Source organism: Petaurus breviceps, unplaced genomic scaffold, assembly GCF_028583685.1.
Source record: "Petaurus breviceps papuanus isolate PSGF00001 unplaced genomic scaffold, PetGlider_PUasm1.0 90847, whole genome shotgun sequence".
Lineage (NCBI taxonomy): Eukaryota > Metazoa > Chordata > Mammalia > Diprotodontia > Petauridae > Petaurus > Petaurus breviceps.
This window is the reverse complement of record NW_027187360.1, coordinates 15,558,797-15,584,515: the sequence shown is the minus strand read 5'-3', so window position 1 is coordinate 15,584,515 and position 25,719 is coordinate 15,558,797. Positions and strand designations below refer to the sequence as shown.

Sequence of the window (25,719 nt, the reverse complement as noted above, 5' to 3'; positions counted from 1 at the left end):
GATTTGTCATTTCTTTCTCCAGATCATTTTACAGATGAGGAAACTGAGGCAAAAAGCATTAAGTGACTTGCTCAGGGTCACATAGCTAATAATGTCTGAGGCTAGATTTGAACTCAGAAAAAGGAGTCTTCCTGACTCAAGGCCCAGCACTCTATCCACTGCACCATCTAGATGCCCAGTATTTTAATAATTAGAGTTAAATGGGAAGAGTACTGGAATAGAGTAAGGGAATATTCTAGAGTTGAAGGGCACAGAATCACAAGTACAATGTAGCATAGTGAGGCAAAAACATACTGGACCCAGAGTCACAGGACCTGGATTCAAATTACGGCCCTGACATTTGATGCTCTGCCCCTTTCCTGATGTGCATTTTACCTTCTTTGTCAATTCAGACCTTTGTAAAATGAGGAGTTTGGAGTAGATGTCTCCAGATCTCTGATTTTATGAGTTTGTTCTTGTGTATATACACTTGGGGAAGATGGGTTATGATGTGCAATCTTCACTAAAATTACTGTTAGGAAAAGATTAAGAAGTTGAAAGCCTGTCTCATTTATCTGTTGGCATTTTTCTGTTCATGCTGTATCTTTCCTAGTAATCTCCAGCAGAGAAGGTAAGCCCTATTTCTTATCTTTACATTCCTCAGTACCTACCTAGCACACTGCCTTGCATCTAGTTTTTGTTTGTCCTTCCTTCTCTAAAAGGACCAATGACATCAGGAAGATGATGCTATTCCTTGCAAATGAATTGGGTTTAAGTGAGGGGAGGCTATGCAAAGTCACCAGTGCCTTACTCTCTCCTTCAGAGTCACCCAGGTCCAGTGGCATCCAGAAAAAGATTTCATAAGTGTCTACTGAATTGAAGGAATAATATCAATTTTAAATTCTACTCATTTAAAATAAATACCATTCCATGTCAAATTATATTTTAGAGGGAGCTTTAAATAAGAAGATCTTTATGTAGATTAAGCATGAATGTTTAAGTTGGTACATTCTATATACAAAGGCAAGAAAAGAAAAAGAAGGTCAATTCTGTTGGAAAAATGAACTATAATTATACTGATAAATTTATTGAAAACCTTAGAATCCGGCAACTAAATACAACATGGTATGAGATTATTCAAGGTTATATTTTTTCAATGTTTTTGTCTTATAGTTTCAATTCTTTGTAACAATAGATTTTGCAGTTATATCAATTTATACAAACTGTGAAAAAAAAAGTCATCCCTGTATCAATATGGTTCAGTCAGATATAGACAGATAGACAGACAGACAGACAGACAGATATATAGATATAGATAGATAGATAGATAGATAGATAGATAGATAGATAGATAGATAGATATAGATAGATAGATAGATAGATAGATAGATAGACAGACAGACAGACAGACAGATAGACAGATAGATAAACTATGTAGGAAATGTGTACGAAATTCCTCCCCAAAGTGCACTCCAGCCTTCCTATGCCCCCCCCCACAGTGGGGTACCTTTATCTACACTTCTACCTCCACTCCTCTTTCTTTTTCAATTTCTTTTTATATATTATCTTTCCTCATTAGAATGTAAGCTCCTTGAAGGCAGGGACTGTCTTTCTGTTTAGCTCAGTGCCTAACCCATAGTTAGTGCTTAATAAATGCTTACTTTAAGAAAGCATACACACTTCTAGCTTTTTGTTCTCTATATTTAATAATGAAGGGTTTTTAGTAGCATTAGTACTAGTAGAGACATTTTAGCTACTCATTTAATGAGAGACATGGGGCAATGAATGATAGTTGAAAGGGAAACACTGAGAATGAAAAAGTGCATACAGACATACTAAAAGGTATAATTTGGATACACACAGAGAGTTTATTGTGGAAAAAAGGAGAATTTGCCATAGAAATAGTTTAATGGGATATATAAAGCACTTTGCAAACCTTAAAGTACTATAGAAATGTTATCATTCTTGAGTAATATAAAAGAAAGAATTTAGAGTAAAAATGAACACATTCAAGCTTGAAAACAGTATTTAACACTATTGTTATAGGAAATACTTGATGATGCTTTGTTTTCCGTGTAAATTTTTTAAAATGTTTTTCATTCTAATGTTATTTTGAAGTGATCTAGTGAAAGTGAACCTGTTGTTCAGTCATGTCACACCACCACTGTCCATGGGGTTTTCTTGGCCAAGATGTGGGAGTGGGTCACCATTTCCTTCTCCAGTGAACTACTGACTTACAAACTGTGGTTGAAAAGTAATTGCTACCAGAAATGTTCATTGAGATTTTCTTTTTTAAAATTCTTATTAAGACTACTTCACCCGAGTCTATGTTCTTGAATCTGCACATTTAATGCAGCAAGCATTTGTTAAATGGATTCTGTAGACCAGGCACGGTGGTAGGCAGTGAAATCATGAAGACAAAAATAAAACAGTCCTTGACTTCTAAGTGTTTATATTCTATTGGAACTTACTATATCTTGCACATAACAGTAACATTTTGTCGTTACTGGGTGGGAAGAAGAATGGAGAAGTTAACTTTTAGGTCATGATTCTACATCTGTAATGGTAATAGGAATTTGAAGATCTTCCCTGCCCCTAATAAGCCTAAATTGAATTTGAGGACCTTCCCTGATTTGAAAATATACTCTGCCCCCCTAATAGGCTGAATGTGGTCACCTGGAGCCTGTGGTGGGAGGCTTGTTTTTCAAGAAGACACAACTTTTGTTACTTTGTGATTGGGCAGTGGGTCACAAGGGTTGTGATGTTCTCTGACAGAGGAGAAAGCTATATATACCTCTGAGATGAGGTTTTGCTTTGGGGCTCACTTTGGGAAGAGTTGTGTGATTTGGCCAGATGAGACTCTGGGCAGCCATTGATCCCCCTGGCTTTGAAAACCCAGATGCTGGTGCTTCTCTCTCTGGTGACTAACTGTAGTATGTGGTCAGACAGAGAGAAGCCCTGTCTGTGGATCTCCTGAATTGTCATTTTCTCTGTCTGTATTTTTTGTCTGCTTGTAATTTCTGTTTGTATTCTCTGAAGTTCAGGGTGCTGACTTTTTCCCCAAACTAGGTAAATGAAATATGTTCAATTAAACTAAGATTGTTAACCCTTCTTGAATTGCTTTCCTTTAGAAAAGCAGATCAAAGAACCTGTGCTAACAGCCATCCCAGGTATGCTAGGGTACTTACTGCTACAACATCATAAGAAGATATTTTGGAATTTGAGTTCTAAAAGAATAGGAGATAGGACAACTATTTGAATAAATATAAGTTTAAATAATTATCTTAGAGCAGCAAGGAACTGGCAAAAGGTTCCTACAATATTATTAATATGTTCACCTATATGCCTAAAGGCTGGATCAGGCCTGCACAACCTACAGTCTACGGGCCACTTGAGACTGCCAAAGGATTTTGGGCAGTCTACAAAAAATGTAGAGGATGTAAAGAAAGTAAAGATATAACAAGTGCTTTGTCCATGCCCTTTTTAACTCCCTTCCACTAATCACTATTGTGACCATCATGTAAATTGGCAGGTGGGCTGCCACTGCACACTCTCTCCTGTTTGTCATATGACCCATACCAACCAACCATAATCAGTCTATCTTTTCACTATGTTTTCTGTCATTACCCATATTGAATAGGGACAAAGTGGGTGCAGCCACACGCCAATGCAGTTGACACCCACTATGTAATGAGCGTCAATAACTCAGGAAGGGCTTCTTCCCCTCCTTTGCTGCCCCACCACTCTCCACATTACATGAGTGTCTGGCGCTCTCTCCAAGGTCAGACACTCAGTTCAAGTATTTCTTTGCATGTGAGCAGGTGAGTGGAGATTTTGTGGTTCAAACATTAAAGTTTTGGGGTGACTTTGTAAAATAGGTAATAAAAAAAAAACAGAAGATCAGGGTTTTTAATCCAGAGTGAACAAACAGATACTTGTTTACTTATAGGGGAGACAAAATATTGTGCCTTGTTTGCTGAGAAGTAATAGCCATTCCAAAGGAATATCATCTGCATCACCATTTCAAAACAAAACATCCTGACTTAAGTAAATTGGACACTAATGAAAAACAAATTAAAGCATCTCAATTGTTGAAAAAACTCAGCAGGGACCAATGGTTTTTCAAGAAAGTAAACTCAGAAAATGAGGCGGCTACTAAGGTTAGTTTTCAGATTTCTAAAGAAATCGATTTTGAAGAGAATTCTGGAGTACAATAAACTGCTGACAAGAAGTGTAATACATCCAATTAACTAAATGCAAACAGTAAGGAAACCTGAAAAATGTATTAAAACTTGCACCACTTAGCAAAGTAATTTTCAAACATTAATGTGATTTCCTATAAATAAAAATCTTAATAAGTATAATTAATTGATATTAATTAAAATTTCTCCTTTTAAAAAATGGTTTATTTGCTAAATATTTTAATCATTATACCTTTACTTGGAAAGTGAGCCACTAAAAACTTATCTGTGGCTCAAAGAAGTTTAGCCTATTTTAATTTTGGTCCCTACCTACTGCCAAGCTGTGCGGATCTGGGCTAGATAAGAAATAGTAAAAAGAGGAAAAAAGAATTGGTGGCAGAGAAGTAAATAGCTTCAGGCAACATATCGAGGACACAGTTTCAGGAAGAAAGTGGAAGAAGTGGTGAAAAGGGCACTACTTTTGGCGGAAAAAGAAGACTTTACACAGAATCTCTTTTTTTTTTCTTTTTGGAGGACAATTGAGGTTAAGTGACTTGCCCAAGGTCACATGGCTAATTTTTATGTTAGGTGTCTGAGGCCAGATTTGAACTCAGGTCCTCCTAACTCCAGGGTTGGCGCTCTATTCACTACACCACCTAGCCACCCCACACAGAATCTCTTAAATTACCTTCATGTCACCTAAAACACCCAAACCTGGTCTTTAAAGTTAGGCTATAAGAGAGGGGATTGTGGCTTCCTGCAGTATCTATTAAAAAATTTTTCTTAAATTGAGTTGAATGAGTTAGACTTATCTAAAAATGACTGACTGAATGACTTAGTTATCTAAAAGAAACAAAAAAAAAATCCAGTCCTTGTTTTTAAGGCTGTACTAGAAGATGAGAAATTAGTTTCATGACAAATCTCTTCGTGCCTGAGGATAAAATAGAAGGAAAATATTTTGGTATAAAAGGAGAGAGTAACGTTATTCAAAATCTTTTCCATGATTCAACACAGATCCACTCCTTGACTTAAGGACCAGACTAGTGGCAGAAAACAACTTCACAAGAAATCTGAGAGACACAACTACTGGTCTTTAAGACCAGGGGAGCCTGGGAAATAAGATATACCGGCACTGGGTATAGAAATCCACCTTGCCCTACTATAAAGTCAGAGAGGGGATGGGGAAGCATGTAAGAGAGAGCAGAGTGGGGGAAGTAGGATCACTATTTTGGGGTGGGGGTAGGCGAAAGACAGGGGGAAAATTTGTAACTCAAAATCTTGTGGAAATGCATGTTGAAAACTAAAAATAAACAAATTTTTTTTTAAAAAGACCAAAGGAGGACAGGAGAAAGATATTTTGGTGGGAAATGAGACAACAACTTCATGCAAACTGCCTCATATGATCCTGAATGGCCTAAGAATTGGCACATAGTATAGACCATTGTACATAAAGTCAAAGGACCTGGGTTCAAATCCTGTCTCTGCCATTTACTATGTGTGTGACTTTAGACAATCAGAGGATCACAGACAACTCAAAGGCCATCTAATCCAACCCTCACTATCTAACATGATGAAATTGAGATGAAGTGACTTGCCTAAAGCCACGTGGGTAGTAAGCATCAGAGGTAAGACTCAAAACTAGGTCCACTGTTCTTTCCACTGTATCAGCTGCAACCTTTCCTAGCCACAGTTACCCATAAATCAAGAGTGTTGACTTACCGTGTTTCCCCGATAATAAGCCCTCTCCCGAAAATAAGCCCTATTGAGATTGCTACTGTAGTGAAGGTGATCCCCTGCACTACACGCTACATTACGGTACCCTCTGTATGCACCGTTTCCCCCCCCCCGCTCGTGAAACGCACGCCGCACTCCGAGCTGCACCCAATCAGAGATGCAGCAGTGACCGCGTCATCCTGTTCTTCCCCAGTGATTTGCTTATTGAATAAAGGTACATTTTTTTGTTCACATTTACCTGTTTATTAAAATTGCTGTCAATGTTCATTAAAATAAGCCCTCCCCTGAAAATAAGCCCTCTGGTGTTTTTCTGTCAAAAAAAATAATAAGACAGTGTCTTATTATCGGGGAAACACGGGGTAGATCTCTAAAGTCCTTTCAGCTCTAAAGCAATAATACTATGAAAACTGGGTTGAGGCTGTAGCAGAGGGGGAAGTAGCTTTATATAAAATCTCTTATATGATATGGAGGTATCTAAGGTCAGCTCCTGGTCTTTAAAACTCAACTGCAGTAGAAGAGAATTAAGTTTTATTTCCAGTCTCTTTTATGACTAGAACTAAGAATCATTCCCAGTCTACAATGCCAGGAGGAAAAGTGGACAAACTCCTGTGGGATCTGGAGGCAGCTGTTGGCCACTGGAGAGTTAGTGCTGGATTACAATCAAGATGTGCTGGTGGGTGGAAAAAAAATGTATGCACACACATTTTTAAGTTTAATCTGCATTACAAATGCATTCCCAAGTCTAGACAATCAACAGAACAATAAACCAACTCTTGACTATAGTGTTTGCCCATTCCCAAAGCATAAAATGCTGACACTGAAAACTTAAAAATGACTCCAGCATATCTCAGAGCCATATGATACATTTAAGATTTTAAGATCTGCTTCTGGTCTTTAGGGCAGAGCTATAGTAAAGAAGAAAGTAACTTTATGTTAAACTTCCTATGTGATCAGAGCTAAGATCTGCTGCAGGTCTGGGTTAGTACAAAATAAAAAAGCATGCCATGCAATCTCAAGAACACAACTTCAGGTCTTTAAGGCCTAGGTATATACAGGTAATAAAAGTAGAGAAAATGTGGTTAGAAAAGAGAGAAGAGCCCCATGTAATATCTAAGGAATGACTGAGAACTAGAAGGCTAATATATATTAACAGATGCTTCATGGGAAATCTCCTGAATAATTCTGAGTCTTCTAGAATCTCCTCCCCTAAATTTAAAGCTAGGCACCTAAAAAGAGAATCAAGAAGATTGTTTGGAAAAAGGAAAGCAGCCTTATGCCATTTATCACCTGGGGCTCACTAGCTGATTACTTTTCTCAACACTTCAAGTAAAGTATCAAGAGTCACACCCACAAAATGGGTAGAAGTATCTTTCACAGTTATAACTGGTGAAAGAATTATTAACCAGACAAGGAAAAGATCACAAAAGATAAAACAGGTAATTTTGGATGCAAGAAATTATAAAGCTTTTGGCACAAACAAAACCAGGGCATCTAGGATTAGAAGGGAGACTGTTAATTGGATAAAACAATCTTTGTGTCAGAAATCTCTGATAACTCTGATATTGAAGGCATATATAGTAAATTAACACAAACATTTGTGCTAAATACCAAGAACCATTCCCTAACAAAAACAGTTCTCAAAAATGAATTGTAAAGAATTAACAAACACAAGAAAGAATATTTTAAATAACTAAAAATAAGAAAAGTGTATATCAGAACAATTCTGAGGTTCTCCCCCACACCCCAACTAGCAAAGGTAACAATATATAGAAGTAATTCATGCTGGACAGAGGGACTGCTGAAAAATTGGCATACTAATATACTATTGGTAAAGTTGGGAATTGGTCTAACCACTCTGAAAAGAAATTTGGAAATATGCTTTTTAGAAAAGTAACTAAAACAAACTGACCCTTTGACCAAGAGAGCTTACTGATAGGTATATATTTTCAAGGAGGTCAAAGAAATAAAGGGGCCCATACATACCAAAATATTCATTATAGCAATTTTTTTCTGGTGGCAAAGAGCTCAGAAGAAAGTAGGTACCCATCTAATGGGGAATGGCTAAATAAATTGTGGTACATTAATATAATGATGTATTACTGTTTTATAAGAAAAGATGAATATGGAAAATTCAGAGGAAAAAAGTGAAGACTAATTAACATATACAGCAAAAATAAATAAATAATCATGTCTACAATGATATGAATGCAGTAAGGCAAGAAAGAATTGTGTATTTGGAAATAAGTGTGATTACTTAATATAGTATCTAATACCAAGAGACAACATTATATGTAAGGGAGAAAGGATGGCAGCCTTTCCAATAAGAGCAAAGACAAAGGTAGGATATCCATTATTACCATTAGTATTTAATATACTGCTAGAAATAAATGATAGCTATAATAATAAGACAATAAAAAGAAACAAAGGAAATAATAACAATATGATGTTCTATCTAGAGAATCCAAAAGAGTCAAATAAAAAGTAATTGAAGTAACTAATAACTTCATCAAAGTTGCCATATAATGCACACAAATCATCACCATTTCTGGATATTAGCAACAAAATCCAGTAAGGGATAGAAAGAAAAATTCCATTCAAAATAACTATAAAATGTATAAAATACTTTCAAGTCTATCTACTAGGATATACACAGGAACTATATAACTACAACAACAAAATACTTTTCCTGGAAATAAAGATAGACCTAAATAATGGGAGAAATATTAGCTATTCATGGGTAGGTCATGCTAATATAATTTAAATGGCAACACTGTCTAAAGTAATTTACTTACTTAGTGCATCCAATCAAGCTACCAAAGGATTAAGAATTAGAAACTAGCAAAATTCATTTGAAGAACAAAAAGTCAGAAATCTCAAAGGAAGCAATGGAAACAAAAAAGGGAAAATGAAGGGGCCTAACAGTACTAGATCTCAAACTATATCGCTAGCCCTAAACATCAAAACTATTTGATATTAGTTAAAAAACAGAGACTGATCAGCAGAACAACATAAAAAATATAAAAGCAGGCAACAATAAAATTAAAGTACCTTAAAAATAAAACAAATCACAAGATGGTGTAAAAGCAGGAAATTTCATGAGCTCCTGCCACAACCACCTCCAATACTTGTAAAATATGACTCTAAACAAATTTTAAAGCTACAGAACCCACAAAGTGACAGGGAGAAACAAATCTCTCGCTGAAGCCAGCCTGGCAGGTCAACAGGAAGGGTCTATCACATGGAACTGAGAGCTGCACACAATCCTGCATGAGCCACGCCAAGCCAGGGGCAGCCCTGACCAGCAGCACAGACTGGCTAGAGCAGACTTCAGGAGAGTGAATATCCAGCAGTTATAGTGGTTTCCAGACTTCCCAACCCATAAACACCAAAGAGAAAATAAAAGGTCAGTGGGGAGTTCTGTTGGTACTGGGTGATGGAAGAGCCCAATCCGGTCCCTGTCCCCAGGGCAAGTGGTGGCAGAGGTGCTATGGCTGCAGCTGCTGCCACATGGCTGCCTCAAGAGCTCCTGGCCTGCAGATCACAGGGGAACCAAGCAACCATTCAGAGGGTAATACACTCTTGCTTTGACCTGCTTGGATCTGGGTCACTGTCTTGAGTGGTGGTCCTGAGGTGTGTGGCCAGTGTGCCAGAGCTTGTGGTGGCTGCAGAGAGGGTACCCTCCTCAGACCTCTGACAACATTTGTGAAAACACCAGCAATTTGGGACATAGCTCTCTCCACTCTGAAAGCAGAGTTCTACCATTGCAAAGAGCTCAAAAGTTAAGTAATTGGCTGTCAAGATGAGCAAGCAGAGGAAGCACAATCAGACCATAGAATTTTTTTTTGGGGGGGGGGTACAAAAAGGATCAAAATATGAAACCAAAAGAAGTCAACAAAGGCAAAACTCCTGCATCAAAAGCTTACAAGAAAAATATGAATTGGTTACAGATCATAGAGGAGCTCAAAAAGGATTTTGAAAATCAAGTAAGAGAAGTGGAGGAAAAACTGGGAAGAGAAATGAGAGTGATGCAAGAAAATCATGAGAAGTGAGACAACAACCTGCTAAAGGAAAGCCAGAAAAATACTGAAGAAAATAACACCTTAAAAAATAGACTAACTCAAATGGCAAAAGAGGCCCAAAAAGCCAATGAGGAGAAGAATGCCTTAAAAAGACAAATTGCCCAGATGGAAAAAGAATTTCAAAAACTCACTGAAGAAAATAATTCCTTCAAAACTAGATTGGAGCAAATGGAAGCTAATGACTTTATGAGAAATGAAGATACTATAAAACAGATCCAAATAAATGAAAAAATAGAAGGCAATGTGAAATATCTCATTGGAAAAATCACTGACCTGTAAAATAGATCCAGGAGAGAGAATTTAAAAATTATTGGATTACCTGAAAGCCATGATCAAAAAAAGAACTTATAAATCATCCTTCAAGAAATTCTCAAGGAAAATTGCCCTGATATTCTAGAACCAGAGGGCAAAATAGAAATTGAAAGAATTCACCAATCACCTCTTGAAAAAGATCCCAAAAAGAAAACTCCTAGGAATATTATAGCCAACTCCAGAGTTCCCAGATCAAGGAGAAAATATTACAAGCTGCCAGGAAGAAACAATTTGCCAGGAAACACAATCAGGATAACACAAGATCTAGCAGCTTCTACATTAAGGAACTGAAGGGCTTGGAATATGATATTCCAGAGGTCAAAGGAGCTAGGATTAAAACCAAGAATTACCTACCCAGTAAAACTGAGTATAATGCTTCAGGGGAAAATATGGTCATTCAATGAAATAGAGGACTTTCAAGCATTCTTGATGAAAAAAACCAGAGCTGAACAGAAAATTTGACTATCAAATACAAGAAGGAAGAGAAGCATGAGAAGGTAAACAGGAAAAAGAAATCATAAGGAACTTATTAAAGTTGAACTATTTACATTCCTACATGGAAAAACAATAATTGTAACTCACGAGACTTTCTCAGTATGAGGATGAGTTGAAGGGAATATACGTGTGTGTATGTATACATACATATATATGTTTCCATATAAGGGTGTATGTATGTATAAATACATATGTGAGTGTGTATATATGTGTGTGTACATGTATACATAGACAAAGGGAACAGGATCAGTTGAATAGGAAGGGATATCTAAAAAATAAAATTAAAAGGTAAAAGGAATATAATGAAAGAAGGAGAAAGGGTAGATAAATAGAAAAGGGTAAATTATCTCATATAAAAGAGGCAAGAGAAAACTGTAACAATGGAGAAGAACAGGAAGGGGAAAAGGAATGAGTCAACCTTACTTTCACTGAATTTGGCTTAAGGAGGGAATAACATGCACACTTATTTGGGTATCTTACCCTACAGGAAAGTAGGGGAGAAGGGGATAAGAGGGGGGATGAGAGAGGGGGGATAGATTGGGGGAGAGGGAAGTCAGAAGCACACACTTTTGAAAAGGGACAGAGTCAAAGTAGAAAATAGAATAAATGGGGGCAGTATAGGATGGAGGGAAATATAATTAGTCTTTCACAATATATCCACTATGGAAATGTTTTGCATAACTACACATGTACAACCTATACTGAATTGCTTATCTTCCCAGTAGGGATGAATGAGGAGGGAAGAAGGGAAAGAATCTGGAAATCAAAGTTTTAAAAAATTGTTTTTTTACATGCAACTGGGAAATAAGATTCATAGGCACTGGGGTATGGAAATCCATCTTGTCCTACTAGAAAGTTAGAGGGGGTATGGGGGAGGACAAAAGAGAGAGTAGATTGGGGAAAGAGATATATAGTAGGCTCACTATTTTGGGGTGGATAGTAGGAGAAAGATGGGGAGAAAATTTGTAACTCAAAATCTTGTGGAAATGAATGTTGAAAAGTAAAAATAAACAAATAAAAAAAGAGAAAAAATAAATACAATTCTTTAAAAAAAATAATTTCACCCAATAATTTGTGTTTGAGATTGGTCAGCTACCACAACCTCCAGCATTCAACAGAAAACATTTTTTGAGTAGTAGGAAAGATCAAAATTGAAAAGGCTTCACAGGGTCAAAGATTTAGTAGATTCTCTCAAAATATTATATACAGAAAGATAGCAATAAGAAAGGTCTAAGAACTCAAAATTTTAGATAATGCAGGAAAGTACATACAAATTATGTAATTATAGAAGACTTTGGGATGGTTCCTAGTACTTCTTCTGTTTTATCTACAGCTCCAGCTACTTACAGCTACTTCCCTGAGGCCTGGCTTTGGTATTACAGTCCTAGTAGCATAAGAAAGAAACTAGTAGGATAATTTACTTTTTTGAAGGAAGAGGGTTTTTTTACACTTCAGCTCCGATAAAAATTGATTAATATTTTTAACCCTTTTTCCTTCTAACTAAAATAATACATACATACAATTTTAGATCTGTAAAGTTGTTTTTCATTCATTTCAGTCATATCTGACTCTTTTTGGCCCCTTTTTTATTTTCTTGGCAAAGATACTGGAATGATTTCACATTTTCTTCTCTAGCTCATTTTACAGATGGGGAAACTGAGGCAAACAGGATTAAGTGACTTGCCCAAGGTCACATAGTTAGTAAGTGTCTGAGGTTAAATTTGAACTCAGGAAGATAAGTATTCCTGTATCCAAGCCAGGCACTGAGCCACCTAGCTGCTAACTAAAATAATTATGACCATATTTCAAACACCTACAATAAATTTTCATTGTACATTCAACTAAGAACTTTGAAAAAGTCAATACCAATTATATTTAATTAATGGACATTCATCTTTGGTTTTTCAGTGGTGATACAGTGCCTGAGGTTTTTGTATTAATAGTGTCACATAATTTTGTTTTCTCTAATTACTATACTCCTTTTTAAAATTGTAAGGACTTGTTGAAGCTTTATATGACAGGCAGTAAAATACCTCTATACTTAATCTGTCCTTTCAGACACAAAAAGCACAAATGGGCCCCTCAAATGAAGCAGAACACACTATACCAGGAGGAGTTGAAGGCATTGAAGCAATAAAAGAGAAGCAGGAAAGAAGCTAGGTGGTCTAAGAATGTTGGCAGACAACCACCATCCTCTTCAAATATAAATCATATCGTGTATGGAGAACAAGAGGAGAAAAGTTCTTCAACTCTATTAGGAGATGGATGGGATCAGAAAATGCAAATTCAGTTGATTACCCATATGACTTTTCCCACTTCTAATTGCTCTCCTACATTCCACAAAGCTCCTTTGAACATTCAAACGTTCATTTTAAAATTTTTTTTAAATTAAGGTTTTTGGTGGTAACAATAGCATTTGTGTGATTCCTATCCTTAAAAAGACAGACAGACAGATAGGTGGATGGATGGATGGATGGATGGATGGACGGATGGATGGATGGACGGATGGACGGACGGACGGACGGACGGACGGACGGACGGACGGACGGATGGATGGACAGACGGACGGACAGACGGATGGATGGATGGATGGATGGATGGATGGATGGATGGATGGATGGATGGATGGATGGATGAACTGAAGGGTTCATAGAAATTTTTATTGTTTAGAGAAGTAACTCAAATCAGGAGAACTTGAATCGAATCCTGCCCCTGATGCTTACTGTGGGCATAGCCCTTAGCCTTGGACTCAGTTTCCTCAACTTTAAAACAGGAAGTTTGTACTAGATGGCTTCTCAGCTTCCTTCCAGCTTTACATGCTATGATCACCTCATCTTTTTTGCGACCTAATGGAATTATTGTACTCTCAATGAAAAGTACCTGACAGTTCTGAATTTTAACTCCTACCTGTACTAACCATGTGTCCCCTCAACTCTCCTTCAGTGACATATTGGTCACTTAGCTTTCTTTTTGTCTTCTCTCCCTCTTTCATCTCCCTGTATATCTCTTTTTCTTTCATTTTTCCTCTTTTCTTTTCAGTGTAGATTTTGATTCCTTTTCTTAGGAAATTAATTTTGATCTTTGCATCTGGAGTACATTTATGCAATGGTAATAAAACTTCATATACAATTAGTCTGTCCACTAAACACATGATAAGAGTCATTCGCCTAATTTTAAAAGTGCCAGTATTCTTAGATCAGAATGATGATTTGAGCTTTACTTCCATGGACCTGTGATCTAATTCAAATCAGATGAGTATGAAATAGGTATTCCATCCAGAGGTTTAAATCAAAACTTATCAACTCCTTCTTTATCCTGTGCAATTTTTGTCCGTGTTCTCCCATAAATTCTGGAGGCTTTCCTCTAAGCCTTTTAACATTTCATGGCGGGGGGGGGGGGAGGCAGCTAAGTCACACAGTGAATAGTCCTGGAGTCAGGAGGACCTGAGTTCAAATACAACCTCAGACACTTGACACACTTACTTGGCTGTGTGAACTTGGGCAAGTCACTTAACCCCAAATGCCTTGCCTTCTCCCTCCAAAAATTTTTTAAAAAACAAAACATTTCCTGGGTATCAGTATAGCATTCTGATTGTCCATAGGCTATCTCCCTTTATGCTTACTGCATAAGCATCACTGGCCCATTTTCTTTCCCAATCCCATCTTTTCTTGATGATGCCTATACTGCTTCATGTGTAAATCATGGTTGGAAATACACCACAGACTACCATGAATACCTTCAATGTCCAATGGGTTATCTACCAGTTTGATTCTTTAAAGATTAGAGTACTCCATGTTTTACAGATATATATATATTCTTCACTGGAAGAATTTCCATGTTCAAAAATGACGGTTTTTTGTGTCAGGAAGCAGCTTGGAAGTACTGAAAGGGCTGCACAATTTTCCAAATGCAATCCAGCCAACTCTCCTTCCATTCAATTCTGGGTCCAGCTCATAGTCCATCTGGGGGCCCAGAACTAAACAGTTGGAAGAGAGACTGGGTTTATTTGGAATAAATATCTACAGAAACCTCTAACACTTCAACATAGATGGGGGGAGGGGAACCTGTGGCCTTCTAGGTTCTTGAGTACAGCCTTTTGACCAAGTCCCAAGTTTGGATTCAGTCAAAGGACTGCACTTGAAAACCTAGAAGGCCCTATTTGGCCTTGAGGCCACAGGTTCCCTACCCCTGACATAGATGGTAAGAAAAAAAACCAACCACTTATTTATTAGTGGGATTTTATAAAAATGCATTGATATATATAGCATGCTATGTGGAGAAGCAATTGTCCCAAAGAACAGACTCACTTAAAGGGGTCAACTTTAGAGAGACAAAGGCTGAAAGAGTAAGTCATTTCAACATGGACATGTTTACCAAAACCTTCAATATTCAAAGTAGGGGAGGCCTTAAATAATGTTCAATGATATAACACGTTCAAATAAAAAGAATGCATGCTTAGTTTAGGGCACGTACCAGGGATTGGCACATTACCACAGGAAGGCCAAATGATTTTTACATAAAAACTGTCCTTATCTCCTGAGAGCACAATAACAGGAGGAGGGCCATATACAAACAGGGAGTGGCCTATTTGGGCCTCTTGCTGTAGCTTGCCAACCCTTGGCAAATACAATCTAGTATTATTATTTCTCCTAACATAGCTTGTTTTGTTCCACATGCACCAACTGTCTGTTATGTCTCTGGTGCCTATCTTCAGATTATAGAGTTAGAAGGGACCTGACCTCAGAAGTCATCCAGGCCACTACCTTTCCCTCCCTCTTTACTTCCCCATCTTAAAGATGAGGAAATTTAGGCTGAGGGAAGTTAAGTGATGTGCCCAAGATGAGGGCACTGGAATTCAACCCCTTTCTTACATTTTTGGTTTTGCTCAGATCACTGTCCTGGCTATTGGCATGTTAAATATTTAATGATTGCATATTTCTTTAAGGATCACAACCTCTTTGAGTTAGAAGGGACCTCATAAGTCATTTAATACCCACGTATAAAAGATATATTCCTCAGCATTGGAAAATAAAACTACAAATTAGGAGTTGAATCTGTTTGAAAGGGGTTAAAGAGAATAAGAGCTTTGCCAGATATGCAAAGGGGGGGGAGGGGAGAAGTGAGGCAGAAAGAAAATAGAAGCAGTTAAAGAGGAGGAGGCGTAAAGCATTAATCATGATTTAGACTACCACACTGAGCTCATTTTGCAAGTTGCCTGTAGCTGGAAAAATAAAGGAAATTAGAAGAAATTGGGAAGCAAAATTATTATAAAATGATCTGAACACAGAGGAGGCTTAATAAACATTTTATGACCATTTAAAACTTAAAAGATTGTAATGAAGAATCTTTTATAAATTCCCAGCACTTAGACTCTACTGGGACAACAGGAGCTAACTTCCATGACAACTTAAAATGGAAACTTAAAAACTTAAAACTAGCAGCAAGGCTGGTAGGTGTGTTATGACTATTCTTTAAGTCTAGGACCCAGGGAAATGAAAAAGATAAAGTTCAGGAGTTCCAGCAAAGTCCTGAATTATCGTTGGAATTCTGTTCTCCCCAGTTTATGATTATGATACCTTTGGAAGCATCAGTTTTTCCAGTTATTAAATGGGATTGGTTATAATTTATACCTCTCTACATTAGAGGAAAAAAATATTTAGGGATATTACGTGGTGAAGCAAGAACTGATTCCCCTGGGCTCAAAGATGGAGATTGCTTCTAGACTCATTTTCAATGTCAGTTTTGGGGTTGAAAGTTTAAAAAAATTACTTTTAATTTTTTTAATTATAAGACTGTTTCTCCCCTCCAATCTTGCTAAACAAAGCTATTTATTATCCCAAGTCATTCTGCATTTTGCCTTGTAAGAATTAAGAATACACTGCTAAATGTCAAATTGTACCTTATAGTAATTGCCATGGGAAAAGGTAAGCATTTAGAAAAGTATTTAGTGGTGGGATTCTCAATTTCCAGCAATTTAGTGTTGTGTAGCAAAAGTTCTTTAGGAGTACAAGAGAAAAAAAAATAGAAGCTAAAGTCTGAAAATCAAGGGAGCCAACATTAAGTTAATCTTATGAAGAGGGATAAAGGAATGGAGGAAGGAGTACAGAAGGATATTCCTTTACAAGACTCCAAGAAAACTTTCTCCTGTTTACTTATATGTAAAATGAGGGAATTAAGAATAAATGATATCTAGTCTCTTCTTTGCAACTCTAACATTTCTCTGGTCTATGTTTTAAGGTCGTGTGATTCTTTTTTTTCCAGCTCATACATTCCAAGATCCAATACACATTCTGACCTCTGAATTACTACAACTTTTATTATCTCTAATTGATCATCCTGGGGCTAACTTTAGGGAGTGCCGTGAGTGGTTAGAGAAAGTAGGCTTGGATCAAGGAAAGTCTGAGTTTGAATTTTACTTTAAAATCTCATAACCTCTTTCAGCCTCAGTTTCTTCATCTATAAAATGAGAATAATAATAGCACCCACAAAGCCCACTGCTTTGTTATGTTTGAAGGATAGAGATAACTTATGCAAAGCTCTTTACAAACATTCAAGTGCTAAATATGTACTGCCTATTATAATTATTATTAAATCACACCCTGTATCCCCAGTGCCTAGCACAGTGCCTGGCACCCAGTAGCTTGATAAATACTTGTTGGCTTAATTTGCCTTGACCGGTGGGCTATTTTAGCTGTATGACTGTATGGGATGCCTGATTTTCCCATCTCACATGTAAGCTCCACAAGGGTAGCAACTTGGTCTTCTGCTTGTATCTCCCATTATACTTTGAAAAGGGTTCATATGTGTCACACATTCAATTAATATTTGTTGAATGAATGTACGTGTATATAAATGAATAAGTGCTCAAAAATACTTATTGAATTAAATTCTAAAAAGGAAATGGGGCCCTGTCAGAACTATTGACTGGAGGAACAGATTTATACTACTATTCACAACAGGTCAAAATAAGGATAGGATTTTAGAAGCAATAAGTAAAGAAAAGCAAGTCTTGCGGTTAGGTCAATTATTACTTTCAACCTGAACAAATAAAATTACAATCACATTAACTGCCTTGTAGCTATGAGCCTACTCATTTCATCTTTGATTCCCAGGAACATGGATATTGGCACCAGAAGTCACATGAAATTGGGTAGGAATGAGAAATTCACTTCCCTGGCCTCTGCTTATAATAAGGGATAAATCCATCACTCTGGTCTCTGCTTATACCAAGGGATGAAAGAAAACAAGACCTCTGCTTAGAGCCTCCCAAGTTCTAGGCAAAGGCAATTTGTCTAACATGGAGGAGTGCCGGTGTCACACTACAGGTCTGACATACACGATGAGCAAACTGATAAGCCTCTTGTGCAAATTGTTAATTAAATCTAATGAACTCGTTAGCAGGAGAAAAAACCCCCACTATGTCCTTTATGATAACCAATATTTTACAAAGCCTTCTAAAATTCTAACACAAATAAGATACAAATCTACTAATAACTGGAGTGAGTAGCAAACACACCTCTGTTTTAGACAGTGGTCGAATCAGAACATAGAAGCTAGATCTTCTAATTCCTAGTTCTTCCCAATATACTTTTGTAGACAAGGCCTTTCATAAGACTTTCAATGCCTGATTCCAGGGTGTGGAACCTGCAGCCTCGAAACCACATGTGACCCCTGCCCCAGGTCCTCAGGTGCAGCCCTCTGACTGAATCCAAACTTCACAGAATAAATCCCTTTAATAAAAAGATTTGTTTTGTAAAACTTGGTCTCAGTCAAAAGGCCGCACCCAAGGTCCTAGAAGGCCATATGTGGCCTTGAGGCCCCAGGTTCCCCACCCCAGGTAACCTTTCCTAGCCTGGGTATATTCTTTCTGCATTTGTATACAGTAAGAGGTGAGAATACTGTAGGTACTCAACAAATAAACTTGCAGCATTTATTTCCAAAAAAGCTTCTGAGCTCTCTGAAGAGAAGGGAAGATATTGTTGTGTCCCAGCAGCTGTATATGTGCCAGTTTTTTACATTTTCTATTATCTGCCAAATCACTAAGCTTTGGTGGTGCCCTCTCTCCAAAAGTCAATGCTGGGAATAAAGGATGAGAGCGAAGTCACCTACCATCACCTCTGAGAAAGGACACGGGGCAAGAGCAGGAATCAATGAGTCAATGTGGTTTATGTTATTTAAAGAGCACTAGAAGAAAACTTGAATTCTAGTTCATTTCCATTAACATGCTGTGTGACTTTGGACAAGTGACTTTCCCTGAGTTTCAACTACTTCATCTATGAAATGAGGTTGGTGTAGTTCCTAATCTTCCCTTAGTTATAATAATCTGTGAACCTATGTTATTTGGCACATCAGCAGTTCAAACTAAGCACATATTTATGGTCTTTAGAGCTGGTTGATACTAAAGATACCACCCAGAAACTGAACCCCAGAAATATGGAAACTCTTTCATTTAGCCATGAAGAAACCCCAATCTTTCTATCAAAGAGGCTGTTTGTCATCTTGGGCCTTATTAACAGAAATTTGAGGGCAAATTACAAATATATTAAATACAGGGAAATAGTCACCCTTAATGAAATAGCTGATTCTCCTATTCTTGGTCTATACCCCATGGCTCCAGAACAGTACCCTACACACAATAGGTGCTTAATAAATGTCTGTTGAATTGAATTGTATTGTCTCCTGAAAATTCAAGGGAAACTAAGGAGAGACAGGAGTTTTTCTGCTGCTCCAATCAGAAGGGAAAGTGTGGACCCACAGGGAACTGCTTAAGTGGCCCAAATGCTTAAGCCCATGTCCCTGGCATGTATGTGCCTTCTGTCCTCTTCTGAGATCCTTTGAGTCTGGCTTGATTTAAATCCTATTCCCAAAGGTGTCCAAAGAAAACTTCTAGCTTCCCACTTGCTCCAGCTTGTCTCTTGGACTGAACTGATGATAGGATTTAGATTTCAGGATAAAGACTCTTCTTTCTCAAAAACTGTTTCAAAGTCTTCTGTCAACCCAAAGTCTGAGTAAATATGGTCTTTATCCTTCATAACTCCTCTGTCCTTATGTTTGCGGATGACTTCACTGTCAAACCATCTGTTAATTCAAATTATTATTACCAACCATCTGAATAGTTTGGAGGAAAGAAAAGGATATTTTCCCACAAATCCCTCTTTTTCCTGATAAATAAATAAGAAGATGCTTCAAAGGTAGTGATGGGACCATTTTGCCCATTGTTTAGGGTAATTCCCGAATGTATATTTGCAGATGATTTTCTGAGTCTAAGTTTATTACGTGGATTTGGACAGAAGACTTTCCTATTTCCTGGGCTGGGGAGAAGGCAACAAAGAGGTGGGGGGAGGCATGTTGCTGTTTTTAAGGCTAACAGATTATGAGAGAAAACCTTTCCCAACGTCCAGCCTAAATTTTCCTTGGCTAAATGTCTTGTTCCTCCTATTTATGGTCCCTCAGACCACCCAAAACATAGACCTTTCCCCCACCATCAGTCTTCTGTCATAGTTATCATGTCCTCTGTCAGTCACTACTTAGGAAAGCTCAATCATTGAGTCAATGACTGTTCTCATTCATTCAGGACTACTGGGTCAAAGGCTTCCAAAGAAAGTTGTTTGTAAATGTTGGGGGGACCAAAGCTCATCTTTAAAGTTACTTTGAAGTTACAGTACTTTGTCTTCAAACACACAACGCTCTCCCAGTGCCTGTCACACAGCTGTGAAATATTGATGTTGGCTACTACTATGTAAGAGAAATAAAGTCCTCTTTCCCCTTTGATTTTCCTTCTGTATTTATCTTAATGTAATCTTTCACCTTCCGCCTGGGCTGTTTCCATTATGGCCTGTAACTTCTGACCTGCTGACTCTCCAGTGTGTCTCTCAGCACCACCATGCCCACCCCCACCCCACATCAGAGTCCTTTACCCCCAGCAATTTTCCCTGCCCCTGCCCTGACACATCAGGATGAAATAACCTATGATTAATACTTACTGGGCCAGCGCTTAAAGCGGATCAAGCATTTTTGCACCTGCCCTTCAGTGGAAACTCTGCAGGCTCTTCCTTATTGCTAAGGAGGGGTAGGAAGGGTAGAGACCAGGGAGCTATACCTCTGAGTTAACTTTGAAGAATCACTAGAATAACAAACATGAAAGCCCAAGGACTACCTAGGTGGGGGGAACTTGTTTCTAGCACTTAGCACAGGGCCTCATAAATTAATGTTTGTTGGCTGACTGACCATTCAACTGATATATTCCTGGGCAGCAGAGATGCTGAAACACATCCCAAACTTACAATATGAACCCAATATAACTCGTTCCATATTCAGTGTGAATGACTCTAGTTATACCCTATTCTTTTATGTGATAGGATGACATTCAATGGAAGTCTTAGTTTTCCTTTTGACTTTCACTTATATATCAGGTTGCCCACACTAAAGCAAGAGAATGATAAGGTTGAAAATAAGAGGGTATCGAATCCAATATTTCTCCTTCCCCTCTCAATGGGGCATAAGGTATCTCTTACTAGCTCACACAAGTGGGTGGGCAACATCTCGGAATGAAAAAAAAAGTTATATTTTGAAAAAAAAAAGACTGGAAGGAATAACCAGTAGTAGGTTTGGGAATTCCAAATGAGTCACCCCAAATCCATCCTCTCTCATCCTGTAAAATGCTCCTTGTAAGTAACATAACTCATCTATTAAGGAACCTTCAGTGTCTCCCCACTGCCTTACTGGAAAGTTGCAAGCCCTTAACCTCTGATTGTGACCCTCCAACCTAGGGTCAGGTATGCATTTCAGCCTTATCTCCCACTACTCCCTGCAGAGAGCCCTTCACACTAGCCAAACAGCGTACTTTCTCCTGGACAAATCTTGAGCATTTCCACCTCCATACCTTTACTCACATTAAATGTTCCCTATTTGCAACATCCTCTCTCTTTCCTTTTCTTCCTCCATCTAAATCCTACCCATCCTTTGAGACCTAGCTCAAGTTTCATCTCTTCTGAAAAGCCTTCTGTAAACATTTCAGCCCACAGCCATCTCTGCTTTCCCTCTAAATGCCTACAGCACTTACAGCTTCCGCTCCTCATTTGGCATTTTAGCATATATTAACTTTTCTTTGTATCTTTTCAGGTTTATGCCTTACTTCCTCAACAAGGTCTTAAGAAACATTCAATTCAACAAACATCGAATGCCTATGAACTGCAAGGCATTATGCTAGATTCAGAGGTAAGGAAGATGAAAATAGTCCCTGCCCTCAGCTAGTTATCATTTTACTAGCATTATCTCTTATTTATTTCCCACAATCATTTGCATATAGTGGACAGGTGTTCAGCAATATCTACTGACAGTTTGACCATTCCTTTTTTTTTTTTTAAGCAGTTGGGGTTAAGTAACTTGCTCAAGGTTACACGGCCAGTTATTTCTGGGTGTGGTGCTAAGTATAAGAGCCTGGATTCGATCCCAGGTCATCCGGACTCTGGGGCCGGTGCTCTTACTCGCTGAGCCACCTGGCCACCCCTAAGCAATTGGGGTTAAGTAACTTGCTCAAGGTTACACGGCCAGGTGTTTCTGGGTGGGTGCTAAGTGTCTGAGCCTGGATTGGATCCCAGGTCATCTGGACACTGGGGCCGGTGCTCTTACTCGCTGTGTTACCTGGCTGCCCCAACCATTCCTTTCTTTATCAGTCATTCCCAACAGCCACAAAATCACTGGACTCCTATACTGATATAAAATTCTAGAATGCTAGAACTGAAAGTTACCTGTAAAGGTCATCTAACCAAACTTCCTTCATTGTACAGAGAAACTGAGCTTCTCTGCCACCTCTACCCCCCACCCCAAAAAAAAGGAAATTACTTAACATCACAGAACAAATTAAAGTTAGAGCTTAAACTGGAATATGTATCTCCTGGATTCCCAGTACAAAATAAGCTTTTATATGGGAGGAGGAAGTAGAGTACAGAGGGAAAAGTGCAAGAATTGGAGTCCAAAGACCTAACTAAAAATCCTCATTTGCTGCCCTTTATCTATCTGTGTGACCTTGGGCAAGTCACTTCCCTCCTTTAGGCTTCAATCTCCCCATCCACAAAAGAGGGGTGTAGACTAGATAATTTCTAACGTCCCTTATTCCTCTAAATCCTGGGACCCTGATCTCACAGAATTGGGTATCTCCTAAGAAGGAAGAGGCACAAAAGAAAACCTACAAGGTCCTGTTTGCTGAGGGTAGGAAATCTCCATCAGCCTATGGCTATTAAACCCTCAGGCTCCACTCCATCCCACAATAGTTTAGAAGAGGCCAGGAGGGAAACACTGAGCCTTGATTTGGTCTCACATTGGGATAGGAGAGAAAGTTCTTCATTAAGATCACATGATTTAGAGCTGGAGTGGGCCACAGAAACCATCTAACATTCTAGCCCAATCCTCTATTTTGAGAGATAAAGAAACAGAGATGGAGAGGACTACCCAAGGTCAAGCAGGTAGTAAGTAGCAGGGCTGAACCTGGGATTTCTTATTCAGAATCCAGTGCTCTTCCCATTTGGGATTTGCACATAACAGGATTCTGTGTTCCTTGGCACTTTCTGCTGACAGGGAGGAGAAAGCATCTGGGAGAACACAGCTGTCTGGGAGAACATCAAAGCTCTCCCCCAAAGGCTGAGGGAAAGCCAGTTCTCAAAGAAGGGAACATTGTGCTGCCCTCTGCCTGTCAGCAAGAGGGGGAACTTGTCTTTTATCATGCCTGAGTCTCAGACTACATCTTCAGCCAAAGGATGAACTCTATATGGAGTATCAATCAGATATATACAAATGGTCAGCTCATCCAGTAGGGTTTAATGAGGACACAGATTAAGTGCAAATCCTGGTGGTTAGAGGGGTCTAAAAGTGGAGATCCTAAATTCTATATCATTTTGAAAAGATGTTAGAGGACTACTTCTTGGGGGCACTGAAGAGGGAATTCCTGTCCATGTATGCACTGTTTCCATTAGGATGTTTGAGGTCTTTCAACTCTAAAATTCAATTATTCAAATAAGGAGATAACTATGTTTACCAATGAAAGACACAGTCAGATATGAAAAGCAGAATATGTATATGACCTGTGGGGTGGGATGTCAGTAGTCATAAGAAGAGACACAGACAGACAGACTCTCTCTCACACACACACACACATACACACACACACACACACACACATACCCTCTCTGATGACTGATGTATGAAAATCCTTTCAAAGGGACAAAGTCTTTCATTCCACATTAGAGATGAGGCTCTCTATGCGAATTTTCTTGGGACTGACATTCACATTCAGATGTTACTAATATGTTAGATATCAGAGCCTTCCCTAAGAGCAAGTATTGTTAGTGGGAGATGAGTAGAGAGTACAGAGGTTAACTAAGTACCCAAAAGGGGTGGGGAGGGAGAAAAGGAGAAAGAAATGGAAAATTGAAGACCTGTTTATCCACAAAATAAATAGCTAAGACTGAACAGAGTTCTACATCTCTCAAGTGTAATTCAATCAAGTTAAATTCAATAAAAAAAAATCTATCAAGTGGCAATTGTGTTCAAAACATATATTATTATCACTGGGATTTCTTTGGTCCTTGACTTACAAAATGTTTTAGCATCTGCTAACAAATCAATTCAATTCAACAAATATTTATTTAGTAGATACCATATGGAAGGCCCTGTGTGGGTGCTTGGAATACCAAGATGAAATAAGACACTCTCTCTGATTTCAGCTTCCCAAAACCCACATTAAGCACTATTATTCTGATTTTACATATTGGAAAACTGAGGACCACAGAGTTTAATCTACATGCCTACGGCCATTGGTGGATCCAAGACAAGGACCCCAGTCTCTTGACTCCTGTTCCAGTTCTCTTGATACCGGACTATATTCCTCCAAGAAGTCTGTTACCTGCTTGGTCTGGTGAAGGAGGCTGACAAGTCTTGCACTCTCCATGGCCATCCAGCTTAGGAGGAAACTGTTGCGTTCTCACAGCCCAGCGCTGCTTCCGAAATCGGCTTGCTTTCAGATGAACACATCCCTGGAGGTGACCTCGCTTATACCTATAGGAAAGAGAAGGTATTCTCATTTAGAATCCATGTAACTTACCAGTTTGGGGAATGGGTATCCATGCCCTGCTTTAATCAAATAAAATGCATATATATGAGTTTGCAAAATTCAAAAAACTGAGGGGTGAGGATTACATTACGTTACTCTAGGGTCCTTTTAAAGAGCAAGTCGCTCTGGTACATTTAATTCTTTAGTTTGGTGACTACTTTGACAGTGTAAGCAACAGGCACTTAGAGACATCAGAATTATGGAATGTCAGAGATTGAAGGGACCCTCAGACACCATCAAATCTAATCCCTTATTTTGCAAATAAGGAAACCAAGGCCCAAAGAGAAATGATTTGTCCAAGATCGCATATTAAGTTAGAGGTAGATCCCAGACTAGAAACCAGGTCTCTTGTTCTCCAGGTCGAGGCTTTTTTGTACTTTGCCAGACTGTATTAGGGCCACTAACAAAAGAAAATCAATCCACTAAGATGATGAAGTATCTCTGAAATTATAATACATGTCAATGGGAAAAGAGAATTTAGTTTATTAAAAAAAGAAAATCTCTTTACTTGTAATCTTTCAGGAACATAGTAGCAATCTAGTAGTAAGGTCTTCCTGTTGGTGAGTTGAGTTGTTAAGTTAAAACCAAGTCATGTACCTTTAATCACTCAGTGTGTCTGTAGTACTTTTAATATAATTCTAATTATTCATAGTTTTCTCCAGTTCAAGTTTTACAAGCCTGAAAACAGAGGAAGTGAGGACTGCCAAATGGAGTCAGTGATCTCTAAGTCCCTTCCAGACCTAAGCTCTATAATTTTTGGTTACTCTTTGCAGTATGGAGGTTTGCCAGTGGTTCCCATTACACTGCAGTCATTGATGCAATTAAGCTGCTT

General features: G+C 38.3%; 1 protein-coding gene across 1 annotated transcript in view; it reads right to left on the bottom strand.

Annotated features, from left to right (window-relative positions):
* ZNF831 (zinc finger protein 831) overlaps positions 1-25,719 on the bottom strand; it is a 61,522-nt gene that overhangs the window by 21,787 nt on the left and 14,016 nt on the right. Inside the window, exon 3 of the mRNA XM_069072493.1 lies at positions 24,681-24,832. Coding sequence (XP_068928594.1) covers positions 24,681-24,832 — 152 coding nt within the window. The remainder of the gene's footprint in view (positions 1-24,680; positions 24,833-25,719) is intronic.